We start from the raw sequence: 26,684 nt of genomic DNA, 5'->3' as shown, positions 1-26,684 counted from the left end.
GAATTCTAAGGACTCTTATGAGGAAAGTAATTGCTAACACTTCATATGAAGCTGTCCATCTTTCAGTACACATAGCAAAGCTACCTGGGATGCTAGCTTTCATTTTTACTTAAACACTAAAATGAGGAATGATTTTGTCCTTTTAACAATAAATGGGTTTTAAAATCTCAATCTTGCTCAAGTATCACAGTTATGCTTTTGAAATCCCAGAAATCCAAATCCATGACTTTAATAATTTTCTCCTTATTTCCTTAATTTTCCACTTTGAAATACAACCTCCTACAGAAGCTAAGGTTGACCCAAATGACTCCTTCTGGCAACCACTCTTAGTTCTGACCGAAGTTCTGACCCGTAATCACAGACTAAAAGTGGCCAAGTGACGGCACAGCATTTGATGCTGGACTAGCCCAAATAAATAAACAATACCCCACTGGATGTTAAAATACTAGATTTCTGGTAGAAGGGGCCTCATAAGGAAAGTAGCAAATAGGCTTACCAGGGAATGGTAGAAGTCCTCTGACATTCCAAAAGGAATGTCACCTGGCAGTGTTCCAAAAGAAACACTACTGCCACCAGAGGACTGACCTACAATTTTATGAATGGCAATTAGTCAGCAGCATCTCATAATACCTGAGAATTAGAAAGGAATGGAACTCACCTGCTAGCATACGACAGGGACCAACATATGAGATCCAGACACTGATCCACTTAATGTTTCTGTTTTCATAACATGCTCTAAAGATCCACTCAAAATTTTTCACTCACCACTTACTATAAATATTTTAAAAATTTAGCCCAGACTGGCATACCTCAGTGGATTGAGCGCGGGCTGCGAACCAGGCATCACAGGTTCGATTCCCAGTCAGGGCACATGCCTAGGTTGCAGGCCACGGCCCCCAGCAACTACACATTGATGTTTCTCTCTCTTTCTCCCTCTCTCTCCCTCTCTCTCTCTCTGTCTCTCTCTGTTTCTCCTTCCCTTCCCTTCCCTCTCTAAAAATAAATAAATAAAATCTTTAAAAATTTTTTTTAAAAATTTAAAAATGAGTTTTAGGGTCCTCCACATATTTATTTTCCAATATGCGCAAATACATTTGTTTATGAAAGCCCAAATATGTCATGCAGACTTCAAAGAAAAAGCAACTAATACACATCATTAGTTAAGGTAGATAAAAAACCAAAAACGGATATTCACAGTTGCAAACCTTTTTAAAAGTTCTCTAAAGCGGTTAGTCTAAAAATTAGCACCACATCCAGGTCAGAGTCAAGTAATCAAAAAAACTTCTGGGTCTTTCACATCCTTCCTTAATCCCTAAAGACTTGACAAAAATCACTGGAAATCTATCATTCACTTCAGGACTACAAGATAACACCCAGTTCATATGAACAGTACTAACAAGCACAGAGTAATCCAAGCACATCAAGTAACAAGGACACCTTCTTCATGTATAATGGGAGTAACATAACACACTCAAAAGAAAAGGAAAACAAAATAATAATGATTCCAAAATGGCAGAATCTTAACAAAAGACAGATGTTGATCAGGTAATCAGATGACGTTATCACATCAGTGAGAGGGCAAGTCGCCAAACAAGAAAGAACTGTTGCGCAAACTGCTAAGAGTAGATGTACGTGCAGCTGGTCTGAATCAAGCCCGGACATTTAAGCAGATACTTGGTTGCAGATACTTGGCATTTTTGCATCACATTAAAGGTGGAAAAAAATCCCTGAAGATCAAATGAAATGTATCTGAAAGTAAAACAGAAATATACTCATACTAATAATCCAGCTGAGAAAAAAAATGTCATCTCACTCCCAAAGCACAGAGCAGAAGGGGCAGCTCACGTGCACTGACAAAGTCCCAACTGCCAGACTCACCCAAGAGTCATGTAAGACACAGGCAGCCATGGGGACGAACGGGAAATTATCTAGAGATGAGGAAACCTTTGAATTCCACTCCATGTGACATTTGGTGTGGATAGTTTGAGTATTAGACATTGGTTTTCAAACTGTTTTACACAGAATCCGAGTTCAAAGAAGCACTTGTGTGTCTCCCTGAAAACACAGAACAAATTGATGGAGTCATCTTTTAGCTCCCAATCCATCCCTCTGCATCATCAGCACGGAAAAATCTAAGCAGTGGGCATAAGATCAGTCAACAGAACTACCCCGCACTGACTGCCTACCTCTAGGTCAGGCCCTTTAGTTATACACCTCTCATTTGATCTTCAAGGAGAAGTAGGTATAATAAGCTAATAGGATCAAAATGAGGCTGAAGACCTCATTCCTGGGCCCAGGGATGCATAGCTGCAAAGCAGCAGCAGCACTGCCACCCACTGACCCAGGAGGTCTCCTAGGCAAAAACAGGGAGCAGACCCCAATGGAGGCCCAGTGTACACTGGTGCAACTGTTTTGGAAAGGAAACTGGCAAAATGAATAAACTGAGAGCCTTAAAAATGTTCATAACTTCCCACCAAATAAGTATACTTTAAATAAATAACTCAAACTATGAACCAAACTTTTTTTAAATCCTCACCCAAGGATTTATTTATTGATTTGAGAGAGGGAAACATCAATCGCTGCCTCCTGGGATTGCCTCCCCATACACATCGCAACCAGTGCTGAACCTGCAACCAAGGTATGCACCCTGACTGGGGCTCAGACCTACAACCTTTCAATGTATAGGATGACACCTCAACCAACTAAACCACCCGGCCAAGGCTGTGGACCCAATTTTATATACAAAGATTATCACAGTGATTTTCAATGGTGAAAAATGGGCAAACAAACTAAATTTCCAATAATAGGCAAATAGATAAATAAATATGTATGTGTATATATATGTGTTATATATGTATATATATGTATGTGTACACACACACACACACACATACACAGGGTCTGGCACAAATAACGCCCCTTTTATTACTGAAAAACCTTGCATTACAAAATCATAAGCATGTAATTCCGTAACATAACAATATCACACTCAAGCACACCATATGACACTGTAGGTGGAATGTGCCAATTAAAACTATAAATTAGTACACCCATATTGTTACCCTCCCATCCCCACTCAAGCAGGCATTACTCCTGTCAGACCCTGTGTATCTCCACGCAATTTTTTAAATGACAATTTTTTAAAGAACATGAGACAATGCAAATAAATTAGGTAAATTAAGTCATTAGTAACAATTGTATATGAATCACAATTGCAATTATTTAAAAAAGTGTCTACGGTCACACAAACATAAAGACAGACTGAAAATAAATACTCAAATTTTAGATTACTCTCAGTGGCAAGATGATGGGTGACTTTTTACCTTCTATGAAATCATTTATACATTCCAAATTCCCTGTAATGAAATTGTATTTGTTGTATTGTAAACAATTAATGTTTTAACATTTTTTTCAAGAAAATGTTCATCAGGCCCGCTCAAACTCAAACTACAGAGAGATTTCATCTGCAGGAGCAGAATGTCTGCAATACTGCACAGCTTTGGGTCAAGGTAAAACTGGTCACTTTCCTGATTAATCATTGATGGATCTGGAAGAACCTCTGCTCCAGCATGCTGACTCCAGAACTACAGAGAGATTTCACCTGCGGGAACCAACTGTCTGCCACACTGCAGCTTTGGGTCAGGGTAAACTGGTCACTTCCCTGATTAATCATTGATGAATCTGAAATTGCCACATTTATTAAAGATGTGCCTTCTAAGGTAACAGTAACACACCCAGAAGCCTGTAATCTGGTGTGAGCAAGCAGTTTCTAAGCTGTGATAAGATTTCTTGTGGTGTTCTCACTCAGAGGACAAAATCCAGTGAAATAAACTATAGACTGTATTTGTTTAAATAAAACACTTGCACATTGCCTTCCACTTCCTCTGCCGGCACAAATTCACCCACCGATCATTCAGATCCCCAAGGAGGCATGCACAGTAACGATGCTGCTGCATCAACAAAAGGGAGAAAGGATACTAAAACAATTTCCCTGGCAATAGCACAGTGCACCCATGATAGATTAGCTGAAAGTCACAGAGAATAAAAACTTAGAGGCCATGTCCCCTCTGTGACATGGCCAACAAGCTCCTCACTGCCCTCATTTCAGACGCTCACTCCTGCACAGCCAGCACCTATGCAGTGGGCTGTAAAGAAATGAGAAGAGAGAATGCCAGGAAATGGGGGGACAGTGCATATCCTCCTTAAAATGAATCAGGAAAATCAAGTGGTAGCCAAGTTAATCCCCCCAAAATGAAAAGGACAGAAAGTTTTGTCATAAACTTTTTTTGACAATATTCGAAAATATTCCGGCAATGTATTCCAATATAAATGAATGCTTTTAAAGATTTGCTGAGCCATACAAAAATGGACTTCCTTTAACCCATAGAATTACATAAGAGAATTACTTATTATTTGAAAGATAGCAAAAGACAGTCTGTGACTGTAAAATAAACCTCAAGTCTTTCACTGGAAAACTCACACGGTTCAGTAACAACAATCCCTTCTATGCTGGCCTCCCACATGTACATAAGCACACATGCATGGAGAAGCAGTGCACATGGTAAAACATAATTCTACTGCAGGAACAAAGACAAGTGACAGCCTTACTACTTCAAGATGCTTCTTCGTCTACTCAGTTAGGCAACACACAATACAACTCCTATAAGAGTAGTCCTAAATCTGGCCAGACAGACATCATCATTTTATGACATTACACCACTCGGAATGAAAGGAAGAAATTGTGATATCTGCCACCACAAAGCAGCAGCCACACTGAGGCCACCAGCCAATTCCGGCCACCCTAAGGTAAGTCTAGGCAACCCGGACTGTCACAGGCAAAAGCGGTTTCCCTGAGACGTCACAAACTGAGGAAATGCTCCACTGGGCTGCTGGCAACCACCAAACCAAGGCTTGCCCATTTCCCAAGACATGGAATCTGCTGCCAGCAACAGCATGCAGGCCCCAGAGCAGGGGCTGTGCCAAGGGCAGCCAGCCCCACTCACTACAGGCAGATGTCAGCACAGGACCACACCCAGGCCCAGCCTGACGCTTCCCAGGAAGCTGTGGGCTAGGCCAGCACTGTGCTCTGATTGAAGGACGAGTTCTTCAAAAGAACTGCTTCTCCTTCTGGGTTAGAGGCAAGAATGAGGGACACGTGATGAGGTGGGGCAGCAAGAGACAGGACAGCACAAGTTCCCGCCCGTCAGTGACTGCCCAGCATCCCCTGGGGGAGCTAAGATGGTAACGCCTCCCGGGCCTGCACATGCAACAATGCCATCCTGGGCTCCACACCAACTTGATCCCATGCTGCCCACTCTCCGCTGCATCCAACTGCCCGTAGCCTCTGCAGGCACCTGCAGAACTGCTGGGCCAACCTCAGGGCAAGGTGCATTTGCACTCATCTGCTCTGCAGGGATCTCCTGCTCAGCCCAACATCAACACCAGGAGTGAGGAAACACATGATGAAAGAAAGGAGCCCAAAGGGCCTACCAAGTTCTTAGAAGGAAGATACGGAAAGAGGAATATTTCCAGGCTCCAGTGCTCTTCTCTGACTCAATCCAAAAATGTTTCCATTAATAAAGCAGCACCTGTTCTTCCATTATCAACTTTCACAGTCCTCAGAGTATAGCTAATGAAAAGAAACCCTTAATATTCATTCACACTTAACTATGAGAGAGATGTTGTTAGGTCTTCCCGCCAAGATGCAGGCATGGGTAGATACACTTTGCCTCCTCACACAACCAAAAGAAGGACAACAACAAATTTAAAAACAGCAACAAAAAACCCCGTAACTGCCAGAAAAGCAAACTGTATGGAACTCCAACAACCAAGGAGTAAAAGAAGAAACATTCATTCAGGCCGGTAGGAGGGGCAGAGATGGGCAACTGGGGCAGAGAGGACACACAGCATGACAGCAGCTGGTGTAGCAGGTGGTCCCACATTCATATGCTGATAAACCTGGAGGAACAACTGGGAAGCGAGACAGACCATGCAACCCAGGGTTCCAGCTCGGGGGAAATAAAGCCTCAAAACCTCTGAATGGAAAAATCTGTGGGGGTTGAGGCAGCAGGAGTAACTCCCAGCCTCACAATAGAGTTGACTAAAGAGACCCACAGGGTCCTAGAACATACACAAACCCACCCACCTAGGGAATCAGCACCAGAAGGACCCAGTTTGCTTCTGGGTATCAGGGGAAGTGATTGAAGGTGGGTGAGAGCCAAACAACTACCATTGTTCCTTCTAGGACCCCTCCACCACATACATGGCGAAAACCCACCAACATGGGTTGCCCTACCCTGGCGAATACCTAAGGCTCTGCCCCCTACCACATAACAGGCGTGTGGAGACAAAGAAATATGGCCCAAATGAAAGAAGAGATCAAAGCTCCAGAAAAATTACAACAAAGCAATGAAGAGATAGTCAACCTTTCAGATGCAGAGTTCAAAACACTGGTAATCAGCATGCTCACAGAAATGGTTGAGTATGGTCACAAAATAGAGGAAAAAGTGAAGGCTATGAAAAGTGAAACAAAGGAAAATGTACAGGGAACCAACAGTGAAGGGAAGGAAACAGGGAGTCAAATCAATGGTTTGGAGCAAAAGAAAGAAATAAACATTCAACCAGAACAGAATGAAGAAACGAGAATATTAAAAAAAAAAAATGAGAGGCTTAGGAACCTCCAGGACATCTTTAAATGTTCAAACATTTGAATCATAGGAGTGTCAGAAGGAGAAGAGGAAGAGCCAGAAATTGAAAACTTATTTGAACAAATAACAAAGGAAAACCTCCCCAATCTAGCAAAGGAAATAGACTTCCAGGAAGTCCAGGAGGCTCAGAAAGTCCCAAAGAAGTTGGACCAAGAAGGCACACACCAAGGCACATCATCAAGTTACCCAAAATTAAAGATAAAGAGAGACTCTTAAAAGCAGCAAGAGAAAATGAGACAGTTACCTACAAAGGAGTATCCCATAAGACCATCAGCTGATTTAACAAAAGAAATCTTGCATGCAAGAAGGGGCTGGAAAGAAGTATTTGAAGTCATGAAAGGCAAGGACCTACATCCAAGATTACTCTATCCAGCAAAGCTCTCATTTAGAATGGAAGGGCAGATAAAGTGCTTCCCAGATAAGGTCAACTTAAAGGAGTTCATCATCACCAAGCCCTTATTACATGAAATGTTAAGGGGATTTATGTAAGAAAAAAAAGATAAAAAATATGAACAGTAAAATGACAACTCACAACTATCAACAACAAACCTAAAAAACAAAAGCAAAAGTGAACTAAGCAAAAAACTAGAACAGGAACAGATTCACAGAAATACAGATCACATGGAGGGTTATTAGCAGAGGAGGGGAAGGGAGAGAATGGGAGGAAAGGTACAGGGAATAAGAAGCATAAAGAGTGGATACAAAGTAAACAGGGGGAGATTAAGAATAGTATGGCAAATGGAGAACCAAAGAACTTATATGTACCACCCAGGGACATGAACTAAGGTGGGAGAATACTGGTGGGGGTGGAGGGAGTGGGGGGTACAGGGCAGAGGGTAATAATGGGGAGAAAAATATGGGACAACTGTAATAGCATAATCAATAAAATATATACTTTTAAAGTATTTTTAAAAGATATTTTTAAAACTTTTAGTTGTACACAGCCAGAGGAGTATTCTTTATTAACTTTATCATTAGTCATAGCTGCTCTGCAATTTTCAAGGACCCTGTTTTTCCACAAAGGATATATTTCACCCTCTTTTACCCACTTTATGGACAAGTCATCCACCATCTGGAACTTGCATATCCGCCCATAATCTTTATGGTGACATCTGAGCACAGGAAATCCAGCCTGTCAAGCCACAGTTGTCAGTAGTGTAAGGCAGAGGATGCTGTGGGTTTCTTGTGGAGATGGCTGCTGGAATAATCACACACTGAAGAAAAACATTTTTAAAATCCTTCTCAACGGTATCAGCTTCTTGTCTTTTAAAAATTCACCCACTTTTATTTCCAAGTAATAATACATGTAACAATATAGTGAAAATTACTGAGGTAACTTCCTTTGAAAAAGTACACATTTACATAGTGAATCTTTATACCCCTTTAACTCAGTGTACCTATTTTTGAATCTCTGGATTGTGGGTGGGGAGGGAGGAAAAACACAGTTTGGGCTATGCCTAAGGCTGTGGAGAGATAACCTAGTGTGGGCTCAGACAATGGCATGTGGTGCCCAGGCAGAGAAAAGCCCGGCCAGAGCACAGCCTTGAATGCCACTGGGCAGGGTGAGGGAGACACAACTGTCCTGTGGCAAAAGGAGGCCTCTTAAACTTTCTGAACACACACACACACACACACACACACACACACAAAGAAACCATAGCCCTGGCAGCAATATAGAGGGAAAGGCTGGAAAAACCAAGATGAGAGAGAGAAAACAAAGGAGAGAATTCCAGGTGAGGAGACAACACATACCCAGTGAAGGGAACTAGAAAAGTCAGCATGACCTTGGGGTCAGTACTGTCACTCTTCAGGGCACAGTGGAGAGAAGTGGTGGGAGAGTAACAGGAAAAGGTGGGCTGGGTCCACTATCAGGCTGGTACGTGTGAATGGGACTTGGAAAACCATGCAGAACCATGGACTTCTCTGTCCTGGAGAGTCTGTGATGAAAGCTGTCCTTAGGAAATGTGTAGGGTGAGTCATTTCACCTGGGGCAGATGTTCATGACCCAGGAGATAGCCATTACAAATGGGGACTGAAGAGTTGTTTATTCCCAGACCAGATGCCTCTCAATGGCATGTAAACTAGCTCATTTTAAGCAGAACTGAATGGATGTAAGCAAGACTACATTTGGAGTATTACAGTTGAGTAGCATCTTACTCAAAGGTCTGGCTATAAACAGCAGGGGTAAAGTAGTGTATGCTTAAACTCTCCTTGAAAATTCCATGTAATCACTGAGAAATACAAGAAGATGCTCCCTGATGGGGGACTGAGGAACAACACCACAGAGTGGACAAGGGTTTCCCCCTTCAAATGTTACCCTCAGTCCACACCACACACTCACCACTGGGCAGCCAAAGTAACTACCTTACCCTTTTCACTGTCTCTGTCTCTGCTGAGCACCCAAAATTTAATCCATTAAAGCATTGCTGTGATGCAATACCTATAAGCATCCACCAAAAAGAAAAAAAGAAAAAAAAACCCCACACACATTAGAAAAATAACTGTTCTTTAAACATGACACTTCTTTGGCAAATGGTACAGAACTTAAAATGTCACTGGATATACTAAAGTTGACCTCCACTGTTTTCCAGGATCCTACCTAAGAACTCCTGTTCTGATCAGTACATATCATCTGAAGAGCTGCCCTCCAAACACTGCTCATTAGCAGGCTAATGGAACCACCTCACTTCCTTATCCGTGTGTAAACTCAGGGGTGCTATGGCTTATTTACCTCCCAGGACATTCCAATAAAGGGAACATGAGTGGCACAATCACTTTGAACCTCTGAGAAGATGATGCCACATAAACCTAAGGTGTTATTAACATTATCTCTTTTGACTACATAGCCTGGGAACACTGTCAGATCTTTGGACTCGTGAAATATGAATACAACTACTTCTTAGGTTTGACAGCTTCAAAAGTTCAGGGTATACATTTTATTACCCATGCCTAGATCAAGAAAAGGACAATCTTAAAAAATTATACAAAACAATAAAAAGATTAAATGTTTAAGGCTACATGCAGTACACACACATGCATGCACAAATACCAATGTCAAAATTAAGGTGGCCACGAGATTTCTGACAGTCCTTGCATTAAGAAGTAGAGCTGCTGTCCCCTCCCCCAGAGCCTGGGTCACTCAGTGACTGGTTTGGCACACAGAAGATAGGGATAACGATGCTATGGTGGTTTCCATGCTGGTGACACCATGTGCAGGTGCTGTAGTTAACATTCCCAGCTGAGCCCAGGCTTCTAGCCACCCCTCACGAAGCACCAGACATGTGAGTGGTTCCATCTAGGACTTTTCAGAGTATGTATGTCATCTGCCAGCTGAGTATCTCCCAGCAACCCCCAGTGAAACAGAATTCCCCCAACTGATCTCTGCCCACATTCTTGACCCAGAAAATCATGAGGTATCCTTACACAGTTGTAAGCCAATAAGTTTCAGATGGCCTGTTAGGTGGCAATACCTATATATACATTAATTTTCAAGCAACAATTTTGCTAATCAACTCATGGTTGTGTGCTATTTGAAACTGCCAAACAAGAAAGAAAATTCTTACATGGACATCTCTATCAGGTCTATAAAATTCAGTACTAGTTAAGTTCTTTTAGCTAAAGTATATTTGAAGACAATGTTTTAAATATTATTATTACCAAGAACTGTACTCTGCAGCTCTGAAAACACCCTTAAGGAAGTGATTTCTTGTTTTAATCACCTCTTGCCAGTTTCAACACAAACCCTGAGAGCACACTGCAGGGTGCTCAGGGTGCTCAGTGTGCTTGGTGTGCTCAGCACCACGGGAGCCTGGGGAGAGAGAACTGGAAAGGCCTGCACAGGAGTGGCCGCCTGAGCCCAGGCTGACTATGCAAGAATGGCAGCTGAGTCACCCGCCCTCTTTTCCCTACTTTTAGGAATATATGAAATGGGTAAGGAGCCATGTTGACAGGAGAAACAAAAATGACAATGCTTTGCTGAAGATGACAGAACTGATCCATGGGCAAGTAAATCCTCTCACTGACATTCAAGTCCAGGAGACCTCAGATCACAAGCACATGCTGCCACCATCAGCCAGGTAGCCCTTGGTGACCTGGTGTGGGGGTGGAAATTGTTAAATGGAAATGTTCTAAGAAAGTTAACGAAAATGTGTGTAAAAGCACTCCCCTCCGACTTATGAAAGAGGGAGTGCTCACAGTCTTCTCTCACAGAACTGTTCCCCCAACACAAGGATGTATATCGACAAACAAGCTGAAAAGAAACTCTAGCCAGAGGACTATTTATTTAGTCCACTGCTCACGAGCCCTCTTACCTGCTCTACCTCAAACCAAAGATCTTGGTTGGCCATGCTTCTCTATGTCATGGGCACCCAGAGGATGTCACCTGAGTCAGGCCATCACTCATGCATCTTACTCATCTTGATCTTTCCCTCCCCACCTCACCACTATCCCACTGCTCTTTTTTACTGCCTCTCCTGGATCCCTGAATGCAATTCTATTAATATAATGGTTATTAAACTCACACTAGATGTCATTAAGAGTTAACAGATAAGCCGTGACCAGTGTGGCTCAGTTGGTTGAGTGCTGTTACAAAAAGCAAAAGGTTGCTGGTTCAAACCAGGGACAGGGTGCATGCCTGGGTTATGGGCAGATCCCTGGTTGGGGTGTGTGGAGAGAGGCAACTGTTCAGTGTTAAAAAAATCATAAATACCCAGTAAATAAAACATTGAATAATAATTAGTGGAAACTCCTTTTAAAAAAAAAGAGTTCACATAAAAACCTAAGAAATAACTAATATAGCTGCTGTCAATTGTTTCTGCAAATAAAACTCAAAGTAAACAGGCAGAAGAACTGACTTCAAAAGTAGAAATAAAAATATACAGACTGGCCTATTATCACAAAAGTGACCAGACCCAAAGCACCCTGCCTGATCCTCTCAACTTGTATTCTGGAAATTTCTGTGTACAGCTAAAAAGAAGAGCGGGGTCCCACATCACGCAACACAACAACCCCACAGGGTCTGGACACTGTTCCAGACCAGCCGGTCACCACCCTGACCACGCAGACAGCCACTGAGAAGCTGTGTAGAAATACCAATATCCAACCCTTACTTGGAGATCTAGCTTCCTTGGCTTGCATGGAGACTGGGCTTCCATTTTGGAAGATGCTTTCAAGTGTTCCTACTTGCAGTCTAGGGATCTGGTTAAAACACAACTTCTAATACAAAGTCTGGGATGGGATCCAGGATTCTGTACTTCTAATAAGCTTCCAAGTAACGCCAACGCTCCTGGTCCACAAACCATACCTGAGAAGCAAGGGTCTTCAAAGGCCAGCCCAGCCTTGTTCACCCTTACCAACTTGGTCATCCCAAAGGCGCACTTCTTCTCTAAATCCACGAGCCATTCATGCAAACCCAAGTGAGAACAAAACTTGTTCTTATAGAGCTGCTACACCCAACACACGAGCCACACCAGTGTGGCGTGGTATGGTGGTCACAGCACAGGCTCTGCAGTCAGAGAAGACCAAGCCATGCACCAGATGCAGCTTTCGTATTCTCTTCACCCAAGTGGTCTCCCCTGTAAACTTGGGATTACATCAACGCCACCACCCTATGGGATTTGAATATACACATAAAGCAATGAGCCCAGCACTTATGACCTGACACACAAAATGCCCCATAAATGTAAACCATTCCCAATACTAGCGGGATGGCCACTACTATTTCCTGACACCATTGTTTCTAGGTTCTCCTCCAACCTCTCTGAAACCCCTCAATAAACTGGGACTGAGAAAACACAAAAGGTATCCTGTTAAAGGTACTTTCTCAACAACCTCCCAACCTACTAGGCAGACAAACAATGCCCCTGATACTGCATCTCTTGTGCAAGAGTTTTCAATCATCCATCCTGGCCCAAAAAGCTTAAGTGCACCAAAAGCAAAAACTGAGCTAAAAGTACTGCTCCCCCAGGACCAAAAACTCTCTGCATCAGACTAAAATCCCACATATAAAAACAGAGTAAGATCTGTCTAAACTCCCCCAGAAAAGAGGGAACTTAAATATTCTCAAAAAAACAAAACAAAACAAAAAACCATTAAGGTAAATATGTGAGCCAATAGATGTGTTCATTAACTCAAGGGGGGGAAGCTCTTTACAATGTAGATATGAGGTCTGCCCAGAAAGCATCCAGGCAAGTAATATGAAAAATAGAGACATTTATGAAGAATATATAAGATACATAGGACAATGACACCTCAGTCCCCTTCAAAGAGGGCATGTAGGACCTCACACAGTTCTCCCAATCACCATCAGCTGCCCTGTCACACTTTCCTGAATTTCACCAATGGTCTGAAACCTCTTCCCTTTCAAAGGTGATTTTTGTTTTTGGAAAAACCAGAACTCACAGGGTACCAAATCTGGGCTGTAGGAGACTGAGTCATCTGGGTAATTTGAAGCTTCACAAAAAACAACAACAAAAAAAAAAACTCTGCAGGAGACGTTATGCAGGAGCACTGTTATGCTGAAGCTGTCAATCACAAGTTGCCCATAGCTGCAGTCTTCTGAATCATCCAAATAGTTTCCAAGGAGGAATGTTCAAGCTTAATCCAAATTTGATGCAGACTCATTGTTTGACTCACTCAGTCCTTTTGAATGCACCAGCCACACAGTACACATGCTCATTCAACAGTGTCTACCACCCCCACTGACTTGTACAGTGAAGTCATCATTGTTTACCCATGCACATTCCAGTCCACTCTCCTTGGCTGGCAGGTTACATGGATGTTGCACAAACCATTCTTGTCATATTAATAATGGTTGGACTTTTTCCCGACAGACCTTGCATAGTATACAAAACCATCACATTGTACACTTTAAATGTCTCACTATTTTATTTGTCAGTTATACCTCAATAAAGCTGGAAAGAAAAACTCCCCAGAGTTTTTCTTTCCAGACTGCTGGGACACTCTGGAAAGTTTTGAAAGCATCAATTATCACTTTCATTAGCAAGGCACAGAAAACACAGGAAGTTGTGAAGGGAAGAGCTACATATAAATTCCAGATTCCCATACTGTTCTATCTCTTTTTCATGTCCTGTCCTAAAAGCTTTGGATTTCAAATGCACTTATGTGAAACAATGCTTAAAAACAAATACTGGAAGGGATCAAAGTCAAATCATGAACATTGCACAACTAGATAAGCTTTATTATTTTAATAGCTACTTAGCAACTTCCCTAAATACAAATGGAAAGAGGAGGGAAAACATTTTTAATGACAAAATGTGTAAGATCCTCAAAGAAATGAAAACAACTTTCAACATTTTGGTGTGGAAAATATGAATGAAAGGAGTGGCCCTCTTGAACATAAAGCCAGCGTACTGTTGACAACTTCGAGAGTCTGACTTATGGACACTACCATGCCCAGACCCCAAGCAAGCCTTCAACACAACACTCCCCACTTTAGCATGGTGAATAGTTCAATTCTAGGGTGATGACTTCAGGTGACTGGCACTGGGTGCCTTCAGCTGAACTAAGGTATCAAAAGTTGCATCAATCTGTCAACCCTTACAACCACCTTCCTAAGCAAAATATGTTCTGTGCTCACTGATCACCGCTGCAGCTGCCCAAAACCACAACCTTGAGATGCGGAGAAGGGAAAAGAAGTGTTATGGGCACATCACTTACAGAGGCCTGTCTCATAAAAGACTAAAGAGGTCACAAATATGTTGACTTTCCCTTTTTATTTTATAACTCAGATAATCTCTTTGAGCTCCAGAGCATTCTCAGAACTACTAGTTAAGAAATGCTAAAGGAAAAAAAAAATTATTTACAGTTTCTAGTTTTTCCAAGTTTCAAAAGATACTTTAAAATGTGTAACCAATGCCTTTTAAAATATTGTAAATACAGCAAAGAAATTTTACATAATTTCCTTTGATCCAGCAGTATGGCAGCTACAATTATTTATGAAATAACAGTGGCTAATAGTAAAAAAAAAAAAAAAAAAAAAAAAGAAAGAAAAAGAAAAAGCACACAACTAAGACAGTAAGACAAAAACAAGTGTCCTCAATCTGTAAAAGAATCGGCTTTAACAACTGGGTGATCAGGACATTCTTGTTCCTCTATTTCCAATGAATGCTAGTAAAACCAACACTGGAAATGCTATAGTACTTTTAGAAGAAAAAAGGGACCCTTTAACAAATCATCTTGAAAAAATGATACTTGGTAGCATACACCAAATAAAAATCAAATTGACTTTATGAATTAGCCACAAAAGTTGTGCCTAACCTTAAAACTGTGCCTAATACTTAAAACTTGAAGAAAAAGAAAAAGATCTAGTATTGACTAAGAGCCTATTACATAGCAGGGGCATTCTCTACATTAAATCATTAAAGCCAACAAAAGAGAGCATTTCCAAATTGCAGATGGGAAAACTGAGGCTCACAGAACTTACAGAACTTGACAAAGTTCAAAACTACTTTAAAAAAAAAAAAACTGAAAAAGCTCTTCTGTTGTGGACATCTTTGGAGCATATAAAATTAATGGCAGTAGGATATTTTCAATCCCTTAAATTGCAGGTGAATGTTTCCGTAATTTGGTAGAGGACTTTTTTTTTTCATTTTTTTCAATAATTTTTTATTTCATGATTTTTTAAGGGAGAACAGTTTAACCACACATTCACTCTGACACATCTAGAGCAGTTCTAATGACCTAAGAAGAAACAATACAGCAGCGTTTATCTGAGTGACCGTAAATCACTGGCAACCAAAAACAAAGGAACAGTACACTAACATCAACTCCGGTTTACTTCCTACAATGCTTTATTTCTTTTTACATCCTCTGTTTGAACCCTAAAATTCATCCCATGAGGTAGGAGATATTTAGAAGCCAAGGATCCTGGGCTTACAGTGTTATCCTTCTTGCTCTCAGACACACCAATGACAGATATTTGTTCTGAACCCCAGTCAGGAGCATGTCATTTTACCTGCCTGCTTCCTAGAAGAAAAATAAAATCTACCATCAAACTTTCCATCTTCAGCTAATTGTGCTTTTGCAAGTATCTGTATTTTAAGAAGTGGGTCATAAAGTATGAAAGATAAAACTGACTCACCATAGAAAATTCAGGGGTTTTGCTGGAAAAAAAAATTCCTCATAGACGTGCCCTCCTAATTTAAAATTTCCTAATTTCATATTCCTCAGACAGTACAAATGCAGAGAAAGCATTTGCCTTTCAGACATAGTTGTTTAAATGTTTATCAATTTAAATGGTGCATTTCTCATTCAGAAACTCTTGATTTGTCTGAAAGTTTTTTCCACATCCCAAACCAAGTGGTCAAGATACCAATCCTTCATTCGACTTGAATGGATCTGGCGCTTAGCTGCCATGTTGGTGATTCAACAGGAACCAATAACACCCTGCACGGTTCCCCTCCCTCTTCTGCAGGTGCTGCTGGCTGCAGGAGAAGAATCTCAGTGCAGAGTATAATACTGCTGGGCAGGAACCTGGCTATTGTTCACACATGACTTTGCACAGTAGGCTTCAGAATTATAAATTACAATGCCCCTGTGGATTAAGAAAGTAGGTTCCCAAGAAAACAGTTTACTATATTTTTAAAGATTTTATTTATTTAGTTTTAGAAAGAGAGGAAAGGAGGGAAAAAGAAGGAGAAAAATCAATGTGCCAGAGATCGGTAGGTTGCCTCTTACATGCCCCCAACTGGGAACTGGCCTGCAACCCAGGCATGTGCCCTGACCAGGGATGGAACCAGCAGCGACCTTTCAGTTCGCAGGCCGGCACTCAATCCACTGAGCCACACCAGCCAGAGCTATTTTTTGTTCCTGGATTTAAAATTGAATTTAGAAAATTAAAACACAGACATGAACAATTTTTTGTTTTTATGATATACTCAAAAGAAACAGAACTACCCTAGCCTGTGTGGGTCAGTGGATTGAGTGCCAGCCTGTGGACCAAGAAGTTGCCAGTCAGATTCCCAGTAGGGGCACATGCCTGAGTTGCTGGCAGGATCCCCCCCTTGGGGGCATACAGGAGACAACCAATCATTGTTTCCTTCACACATTTGATGATTCTCTCCCTCTCTCCCCCCTTTCCCCTCTCTCTAAAAATAAATAAACAAAACCTTTTTTTAAAAATGAATAGAATAAAAAGCCCATTTTCTTATCAATCACCTTAGTGTTTTTCATCTGTTACTATAACATTTTCAGTAGTTAGCTATTTTAAGCTTTTGAGATATATAGTGAGCTGTTTTCTGAAGTGTTAGAAAAGAAACATTGATTTTTATGATAAAATATCTCAAAAAGGCCTTTTCAGAAATATAAACCCTATTACTTTCCTAATTTAAAGAGATCCATACAAATAAGGGAAACAATATACCAGAAAAAAATAAATCTGAGTTCCAAAAAAGTAAGTCTTACTGTGTCTGAATGTTAAAGACACCAAAAGTGGGAGAAATAATACTACCTGTCACCTCTAAAGCCACTTATATTTGCTTCATGAATATGTGTGTATTAACATGTATACACACATCATACATTTAGTTATACCTCACAAAGGGAATACTTCTGAGCATGTATTTATTTACAAGATAAATACATTAATTTACAAGATACTTATCTTGAGGCAATAAAGAATTCTGACGGATGCCTCCAGGCAAAATATACATTAACTTTCACTAGCATGTGCTTGACCTGGAGGAAAATCTCCATCATTCCAAACTAAGGGAAGCAAAATATTCTCACTGGGAGGGTAGGTGGAGTAAGAGAGCCTGTTCCCTGTCAGCTCCCCTGAAAAGCCACGCACCTTGATCAACCCTCAGAGGCCTGCGAGCACCGTAACCAACCTAGCAGACCAGGAATGTCTGTCCTCAGGGGACTGACAGCAGGAGCCCAGCCCGGGACTTCTGGATACGGGAAGATGAAGATGGAAACAGAGGCTTGCAGAGCATGCAATATTTGCCAAAGCTCAAAACTACCAAAAACTGGAAAAAAGCTCTTCCATTATGACCTTCCTAATCAACCTTCATTCAGCAAAGTCAGCTGATGAACTGGGTGGGAAGGAATATCTGGCTAAGAGAACAGGTGAACAGTTAGTTGGCTTCAGGCTTTAAGGTGTGAGAGGACAGTAAGGAGACAGGGAACTTGGAGGCTCAACAGCCAAGAGCTCGCCAGGCAGCAACAGGAGAGAGTGGGCAGGCCAAAGAAAGCAGGATAACACATTATGGAAAACTCCTAAAAATGACCAGTTTTCATTTGAGGCTTCTGAGCATCTCTGGCATAGAAATACATATTTTATGGGACTCTCAGAACTATAAAATTCCTAAAATGAAGTTTTATTCACAGTGGCTATGTAGTATATTTTTTAAACACCTTCATTGAGATATCACATCCCATAAAATTCACCCACTTAAAGTATACACAATTCAATGATTTTTAGTATATTCACAAAGGCATACAACCACCACCACTATCCAAATTTAAATCCCCCTAAAACAGACCCCACAGCCACCAGTAGTCTCACTCCATTACCCCCAGTCCTAGGCAACCACTATTCGGCTTTCTGTATTTATAGATTTGTCTGTAATAGTCATTCTGTATATAAGAAATCACAGAATATGTGGCTTCCTTCGTAATTCATGTTTTCAAGGCTCATCCACGCTGTAGCATGTATCAGTACTTCGTTCCTTTTCATGGCTGAATAATATTCTAATGTATGGATACACCACAGTTTGTTCAATTAACAAATGAGTTGTTCCCATTTTTGGCTATTACGAATAATGCTGCTATGAACATTCATGTACTTTTTTGTGTATAGACAGGTGTTTTCATTTCCCTTACACATAATTTTTATAGTCTATTTTTAAGAGAAAAAATAAACTGACATTTCACATAATTTGAATATGAAGTTTGAGCTTTATTTCTAAGTTCCATTATCTGTTAATGGAGGTAAAAAGAATAAACAAAAATATTTAATGGCATAAACCATATAAAGATAGCAGGCCAGACACATGAAGACACAGAGCTATGAAGGAAAACCATTTTTACATAATTTTTCCTAATGCAAAAAATTCTAAATAGGATAAAATAATGACTAAAAGACAAATATAATCACGTTTGTACTATGTTCATGAAACTCTGCATTTCTACTTTCCAAGTAAAACAGTAAAGATACCAAAAATAGGTTAAACTGTATAAACTTACTGACTCCCAGATGCTACTGGCCTGACCTTGGCCCCACCAAGGACTGCTACATGAGTGGCCAAGCAGGAGGAAAACCCCTCTTGTGGGACTAGCCTACCAGCTCCCCTCCCCCACTTGAAAAATGACCCATGGAAAGCACCTTCCTAGACCAATTTTACATATTTCTTTCCATCCCTCCCCAAATGCAATCATCTACTGAGTGTTCACCATCACCAACTTGCACTGAACTCCACAGGGAAGTAAAAGCTCCCAGGACAGACGGAGGATCTGTCAATGGGTTAGTGGTGCAGGTGGGACTTTAAATGTTACCTCTGTGACCAATTCATCTACATTCACCATGAGCCTAGAAGCACTTCACATTAGCCAGACTCTTCCTGCAAATCTCACATCCTAAACTTTTCTATTTACTCTTGGCAATTTCCCAAGGACCCCAACTGACAGAATTAGAGGCTCCAGACAGAGCATAGGTATGTTTCAGGCCAGATTCCTACACTGCACTGTCCAGCTGCCTTGAGCCTGGACTAATGCAAACCCCAGGACTAACCTCTGCTTGGTCTGAACAAAAGACCAAGCTCCTTCAAAATAGCTGACACTAAAGAGTAACCCCAGGAACTCCCAAATCACCCTAAATCTTAGCTTCAAGTACAAGCTCTTTGTGGCAATATGCTAAGTGCAACAAACATTAAAGTCCTTACAATTAGCAAGTGCTAGTTATAATCTCCTAAGTAAAAGTGTATGTTGTATGTAAAAATATGTGCAATGTATTTATTCCCAACTTGGTATTTACTCAACCTATTCAGCCTCTAAGATGAAAATGTGGTAGATGTTGGCTATACAAGTTAAGACTGAAGCAGGGCCATGGCCTTCATGCATTGCACCTGAAGGAAGAAGGAGCACACTTCTTCTGTTCCGCAGACAAACACACTAGAGTACCACACAGTACAGCATGTTCATTCAGGTGAGCACAGGCACCATGGGAAGTCCCCAGGAAAAGTAAGAAGAGGGGAGAATTTCAGCAGGCTTCAGGAGCAGAGACGACTGGTCTGAGCTGAGGCTCAACAGATAAGCAGTCATGGGAGGAGCAAGCAAGCATTCCAGGCAGAAGAAAGAGAAAAATGCCAGAGCAAAGGTAGGAAAATGCTAGCAAGTCCAAGTGTGTCGGGGGTGAGGGAGTCTGGAGAGAGAGTGGCTGCAGGCGGGAGAGGTTCCTGCAAGGACAGCCATGCTGCGGTGCAGGACCTGCCTCCAGGAAAAGGGGGAAGAGGCACTTAGGCAGAAGAGGACAATGAGATTTACATTTTAGAAAGACTGGCCTTTCAAACATATTTACTTTCTTCTTTCTTTTTGAGAGAAGACAAAAAGTCTTAATAAAATAACAAAATTTAATTTCATTTCACTATTGGTATGCTTGCCTCTTTTGTCATTCAAACTCTGAAATAATGTAAGTATTTTCCTAAAAGTTTCAATAAACTTTTAAGTGTATAACAACATGTATTTATTCACAGGAAAACCTCACACCAGACACAAGATTTTTCACTAAACCACGACTTACATGATTTTAGTAGTCAACAGTCCTCTCCTGGCTGAAAAAAAAGGGAGGGAGAGCATTTTCAAAAGTTACTGTCCATAATCGCAAGTTGTCACTTTTTAAAAAATAACAACAAATTATTAAATAACTCTAAGATTTCCATGCTTGAGAGACAGAAGCAGTGGCCCAAAAACCAGAGGCCCAGATAATCAAGCTAGAACACAGCCAACATCTGCAGCTGTGGCCCTCCCTGCCTTGCACACGCACCGCACACGTAACCTGTGCTTGCAGCCATGGTGCCCAGGCAGCCAGCGACATTCTCACCTGTTCTTTAATTAAAATACACACCACTGTCTTAAGCAAAGAGGAAAAACCCAAACAGGCAGAAGATACTTGGGAAAGTTTCCCAGTGACTAAAACTGTTTGATGAGTAAGGACATTCAAGAGATTTGGATCCAGGACTGAGTTTCATATTCATCATCCTATTCAGTACTCACCTTGGCCCTGCAAGGGGAGGTCCCATTTTAGAGATGATGAAAATAAGGCTCTGTGGGGTTGGTTAAATGGTGAACAAACCTAGGTCTCCACACCCAATCCAGAGGGCAGTGAGGTAAGAGGTTCCCATAACTCCCTCCCTGCCTCCTCCTGGCCTCCAGTGCCTCCCTCCATGTCCCACTTCATGTCACTCAGCAGTAAGCAGCACAGGCAGATCCCACATATCCTATACCACTGCTTCAGTCCTCTGCCCAGAGGACCACTTGTCCACACTACTGCCCCGCCCAAATACCCCAGGCCTCCCGAACCATCCTGTTTTACCCTGGCATTCACAGTCCTCCTCTGCTTGATTTCGCCCACCATCTGACACGCATGCTCCACAGGAGCCAAAACAGCCCTACAAGCCTGAAACACTTCTGTTCACCCTGCTTCTCATCCTACAAGGTCTTCCCTTCTGCTTCTCAAAGCAAACAGTCTCCACATCACATGCCCAGACCCCACTGCACACCTACAGAGCCAAACGCCCCAGCCAATCACGTGCTTTCTGAGGTCACTCCACTACCCTCTTAGGAAGCACTGCCCTAAACCAAGGCCAGACATTCCACTCAACAGACCCAATGCAAACCCAGTGCCATAATGACCACTCCCATCTCTAAAATCCAGAAGCAATTAGCACCGTCCTGCTGTCAATTAATGCTAACACCTACTGTTATTTATAGTTTTCTTTAATTGTCTTGTCTTCTGTATCATATGCATCTTGAATGCACAAACTTAGTCTATTTCTTCATAGAGCATGACATTTTTAAACAAGTTTAGAGATTTTCTTAGATCTATCTTGTAACCAATTTTGAAGCACAGCAAGAAAAACAGGAAGCCTCACTCAAGGCCACCCTTGATTCACTCACAATGAAGGAGTGCCCAGCAAAGCCCTCAGGAACCAAGGACACTACACTAAAAAGCCACTGCAGCTGGGGCTCTGCACTGTGTTGGGAACCACGGATGAGTCAGAACAAGGGCACAAGAACAGACACATACACAGGCAGTCAGTCCTCCAACATTAAGCACTTGAGAAAAGTCCATGTAACACGGTTCTCAACATTTAGCAGATCACCCTTCTTAGAGAGGGGGTCTGGATGAAGACAGGTGGGTGGAGATGAACCGGCAAAATGTTGTTACCACTCAGTGATTGATCATAAGCAGAAAAACAGCTTTTTCACTGGAGGGAAAAAAATGCTATGACTAAGTGTAAGGCTTTAAATATCTGCTTATTGAGGATATTTTGGGTATTCAGTCACACCACTCCACTGTCAGAAAAAATTGATTTGTTTAACCTGAAAACAGCTCAATATAATACTGAAAGTGCCCCAGCACACCACAAAATGCTTGCTGCAGAGAAAGCCTTAGTGACTTGAGATCTTTCTTTCTCTTATCCTTTCCCCTGCTTTGGCTTAGTTGGCTTTTATACAGAGCCATAAATATGATCTTCCCACATTTTTCCCCACCAGATGGGAGTTTGTGTCATGCCACATGTCACCTAGCAACCTAGACACCACTCTCCAGCTTCCCAGATACCCAATACAAAATTATCTTGTTCTACTAAACAATAAGGGGTAAGGAAGGACTACAGAATAAAAGTTGAAACAAGTGTTAATATGTGTTGCTTCATAATTACAGTATTTTAAATAGAGTTGGAGAAATGGGAAGAAGGACTAAAGTTTCATTGTAACCACTGCTTGACAACTTAAGAGGAAAAAATACAAATAGACCTAGAAGATACTCAGGTTCTTGAAACATTTGAGAGTCAACAGTGGTGGGATCCAATGACTGAACTACATATATACTGCAAAGCCCATCTTAAAATTCACCTACTGAGCTATGAGTTGAACTTAAAGAGCATCTGAATAATTTTGCAAACCCCTGAATGATTTCTGACTCCTCCCTCTCATTTTCTCCAACTCCAATGCTACCATCACCCTGAGAATAACCCTTCCTTTCTCCCCAACCTAGTAATAAACTTTCCTTCAAAACCCAGCTCCAGTGTCCCTTCTCTTTGGGGTGGCTTCCAAGACTCCTTTAAGAAAAATGCACTTCCTTTTCCGTGCTCCCAGGTCACTGTGAAACAACCACCATTAATATTTTTTTCAAAGGTCCAGATCTATCACTGAGGCTTCACAACTCCATTTAGCTAACATCTAGAGGCCTTCCCTTTTATCCAGTGCACAGTACACCAGTCCACACCAGGCCAGACCATACCACAGGCTTCTTCCACTTGGAAGGCCATGGAGTCTCTTGTCCCAGATTCTTACAGTCCAATTTCCACAAAGCAGCCAGTGGGTCCCCCACATGTCCAGCACCTAGAACAGTGCCTTGGACATAGCAAATGCTTAAGAAGTTCTGTATAATGAACAAATGGCTCAAACAACTACATTTTTATCTCCCAAAAAGACTATTCAACCAATGTGTATTGTATGCAAAATGAAACATGACTAATTTTAAGCATGTAAATAACTAATTTAAGCATGAACATTTCAAACATGCTTCAAACAAGGAAACGTGGATCACCTCTCCCCACTCAGGAACCTAGGCACACTGCAAAGTGTATATTATCATATTCCTCTTCTAGATTTTTGTTTAAGATTTTATTTACTTTTAGAGAAAGGAAGGGACAGAAAAAGGGAGAAAAATGTCAGTGTGTGTGGTTGCCCATCAAACACCCCCTACTGGGGACCTGGCCAGCAACCCAGGCACTGCCCTAGATGGTGACCCTTTGGTTCGCAGGTCAGCACTCAATCTACTGAGCCACACCAGCCAGGGCATATTCCTCTTTTCTTTCAGGATTTATTTTGTTCATTTCCAGGGCACACGTGCAACCCAATTACTGTCTTAGAACACTTAAATCATAAACTGTCATTCACAAGCAATCCTTTAAAAAGTAAACGTAGGTGTAGAGGGTACTGTTACCCACCATCACCACTCCTCCTCCCCTGCCCCACCACTGACACTGCAACTTAAATAAGTATCTACTTTCTGCTAATTTTATTTGATTTTCAATATGAGTTCAATCAACTGTAAGGTACATTTTAGAGCTGTTAAATAAAGTCAACACCTTCCATCATTGTGTCAGGTTCCTCAATGTCCCCAACATTATCTTTAAAGGGTCAAATTTATGCTATTGTTCCAATATATACTAAAAACAATAATATGTAAAAGGGCTTTTTTTCCCTTAATTTCAGAGAAAATTGAGGGGTGCCACCCACCGCACCCTGCACACACTCAAGCTGACAAAGCCACCGTCCCCCCTCACCTAATGTCCCAAAGTTAACAGCAGCCAGGTGACTACACTATGGGGAAAATATGGAAAATTTTTAAAATGAATATGCTTTCCACCAAACATTACTCATACTTCAAAGGAAATATCCTCAGGTGCTTGAGAGAAAACTTCAGAGCTGGGCTGTTGTCAAACACAGACACAGCAGATAAAACAATTTAACAAAATGCCTTTTCACTTCTGACACATTGTACAGGAATGCAGTTAAGTGGAGACAATGTTATCACTCCACCAAGAAAAAGGGAAATCTACTCAACTCCGGAATCAGGCCCAGGCTCCGCAGCCTCCACGCCATATGGAGCTAGCTCCAGATCGGTCCACGCTGGGGCCTTGGCAAGAAAACTTTTAATTCAGTGCCTGATTTCAGGCTTGTGCTGTGCAATGGAGCCCTGCTCCTGAGCCTCTGCATCGATGAGCTCCTGAGCTCAGCCGCGCACGCGAGCTGGTGGAGCGCGCGTCCCTCTCCCTAAGCCTTCCCGACCGCTGGCCCGCGACCCCCACACAGCAGCCCACAACGCCGAGACAAGCGCGCGGGCAGGGAGTGAGGGCTCGAGGCTGAGGTCCTTCCCCGATGGGACCCGGGAGTGGAAGGAGCAGACACGCAGCCACTCTCCAGCGTGTGTGGAATGATTACACTCTCCTCCCAACAAAAAAAAGTTCCCTCTCCCAGCTTTGCCCGCGAGGCCTGGGAATGGGGAGAGGCCTGGGGCTGGATTTCAACCGCTGCAGGAGGCCGGGGAGAGGCATCCGGGCCAGCTGTGCCCGCGCCGAGTTCGGCTCCGCTTCTCCAGCCGCTCGAGGGGCGCCTGTCACCATGCCGGCCCCAGGCAGAAGCTCGGAGGAGAGGCGTTCGGCCGGGGGGCACGGGGTCTCTCGCGGTCAACCCGGCTGCGCTCTAGGGCCCGGCCAAGTGGAGAAGTTTGCAGCCAGCAGCCCCGGGCGGGGGGCGCAGCAAGGCCCGCGCGGCCGCCGCACTTTCCCTTTCCCCGCCTCCAGCGTCTCCCTCCTCCTCTTTCCAGGAAGCGCCATATTGATCCCGGAGCCTTTCCTACCCCCCTCCCCCTCCCTGCGCCCCGCGCGCCCCCGGCCCCTCACCTTGGCGATGGCCTTCCGGTAGCGGGTCACTGCTTGCTGGATGAGGCTGAAAACTTTCATGTGGCCGTCTCCGCACGGCACGACCACCCGGGTCCTGCCGAAACAGACGGTCACTTTCATACCTCCACCGTCGCCGGGGCCAGCCCGCGCCCCACGCTGACGGCAGCCGAGCGGCCCGGGCCGGGTGCTGGAGGCTGGCGCCGCGGCGCCGCTGACCGGGGAGCAGCTAGGGGCGCGGGCAGGCGACGCCGGGGAGCCACTCGGCTCGCATGCCCGGCCCGGCCCCCTCACCTCCCCGCGCTCGCCTCGCCTCTCCCTTCGCGGCGCCCGCGGCTCCGGCCACCTGTTCGGGAGTCTCGGGCGCTCGGCGGCGGCGGCGGCGGCGGCCCGGGCGGTGCGGCGCTCGCGCTCCGGCGGCGGGGGAGGGGACGGCGGCGAGGGAGGGAGGGAGGGAAGGAGGGACACAGGGAAAGAGGGGAGGAGCGGCGGCGCACAACACAGCGCACGTGCGGCAGGAGGCTGTGGCTGCCGGCGCAGGGCGGAGCGCGCCCCCGGGACTCCGGCCCCTCGGCGGGGTCCGCCCTTTCCTGGGCGCCTCGGCTCTGCTCCGAGACCCCAAGCGGGCCCCGCGTCCCCCCACCCCCTTAGCCTCTCGCTACCCGAGCGCGCGGCGGGCTGTGCTCGCCACCCCCAACCCTTCTTGGAGACGCCTGCTCCGCTCCCCGGACTCTCTCCGGAGCCCCCCCCCCTCCCGCCCCTTTCTTTGTCACTTTTAATCTCCTTCCTTGGACTGGAGGGTTCCGGGTCAACTAGCTTCTAAAGAGAGCTGTTTACTCTAAGCGCCGAGATTTTTGCAGAAGAGTGGTCACCCCATCCCCCGGGAAGGTGGGGACGGAGCTAGGCTGGGCAATTCCACCCCTGCGGGGACCGCCGTCTGGCAGGGTTTGACACTGGCTGGCTCGCTCGCTGGGCTGCAAGGCCTGGCAGACCTCATTATACGTTAAAAGCGAAAATTACGCGTCTGCTCTGAGGAGTGGCTGGTGAAGCTTTGACTCGACCCGGCCCTTCTCATGTGGCCACTTTTCATCTTCAAGTTTCCTGTGACCTCGAGGTGACCCACGCACTTCCACAGGTAGACTTTAAAATAAACATCAGCAATTCAGATCATTTTATTTTAAAACTCGGCAACATAAGCAACCCTAACGTAAATTTATGACCAAACATCAGAAATGCCTCGGTGGAAAGCGCGAGGTGATCCCCGCGATGCGCCAGCGCTTACTCTGGACGTGAACCCCCACCCCAGTCCCTCTAAAAAGGACTCTGCCGT

At 43.5% G+C, this 26,684-nt stretch overlaps 1 protein-coding gene across 25 annotated transcripts in view; it reads right to left on the bottom strand.

Annotated features, from left to right (window-relative positions):
- The window catches only part of PARD3 (par-3 family cell polarity regulator), a 689,179-nt gene extending 663,467 nt beyond the window's left edge, over positions 1 to 25,712 (bottom strand). For all 25 annotated transcript variants that reach the window (XM_036017299.1, XM_036017347.1, XM_036017963.1 and 22 more), the window contains exon 1: positions 25,358 to 25,712. In XM_036017299.1, the coding sequence (XP_035873192.1) occupies positions 25,358 to 25,477 (120 nt within the window). In that variant the 5' untranslated portion in view covers positions 25,478 to 25,712. The remainder of the gene's footprint in view (positions 1 to 25,357) is intronic.
- Positions 25,713 to 26,684: the final 972 nt, after the last annotated feature.

The sequence above is a fragment of the Phyllostomus discolor genome, chromosome 1 (assembly GCF_004126475.2).
Source record: "Phyllostomus discolor isolate MPI-MPIP mPhyDis1 chromosome 1, mPhyDis1.pri.v3, whole genome shotgun sequence".
Lineage (NCBI taxonomy): Eukaryota > Metazoa > Chordata > Mammalia > Chiroptera > Phyllostomidae > Phyllostomus > Phyllostomus discolor.
The sequence above is the reverse complement of the archived record's forward strand: the minus strand, read 5'-3'. Positions and strand labels throughout refer to the sequence as shown.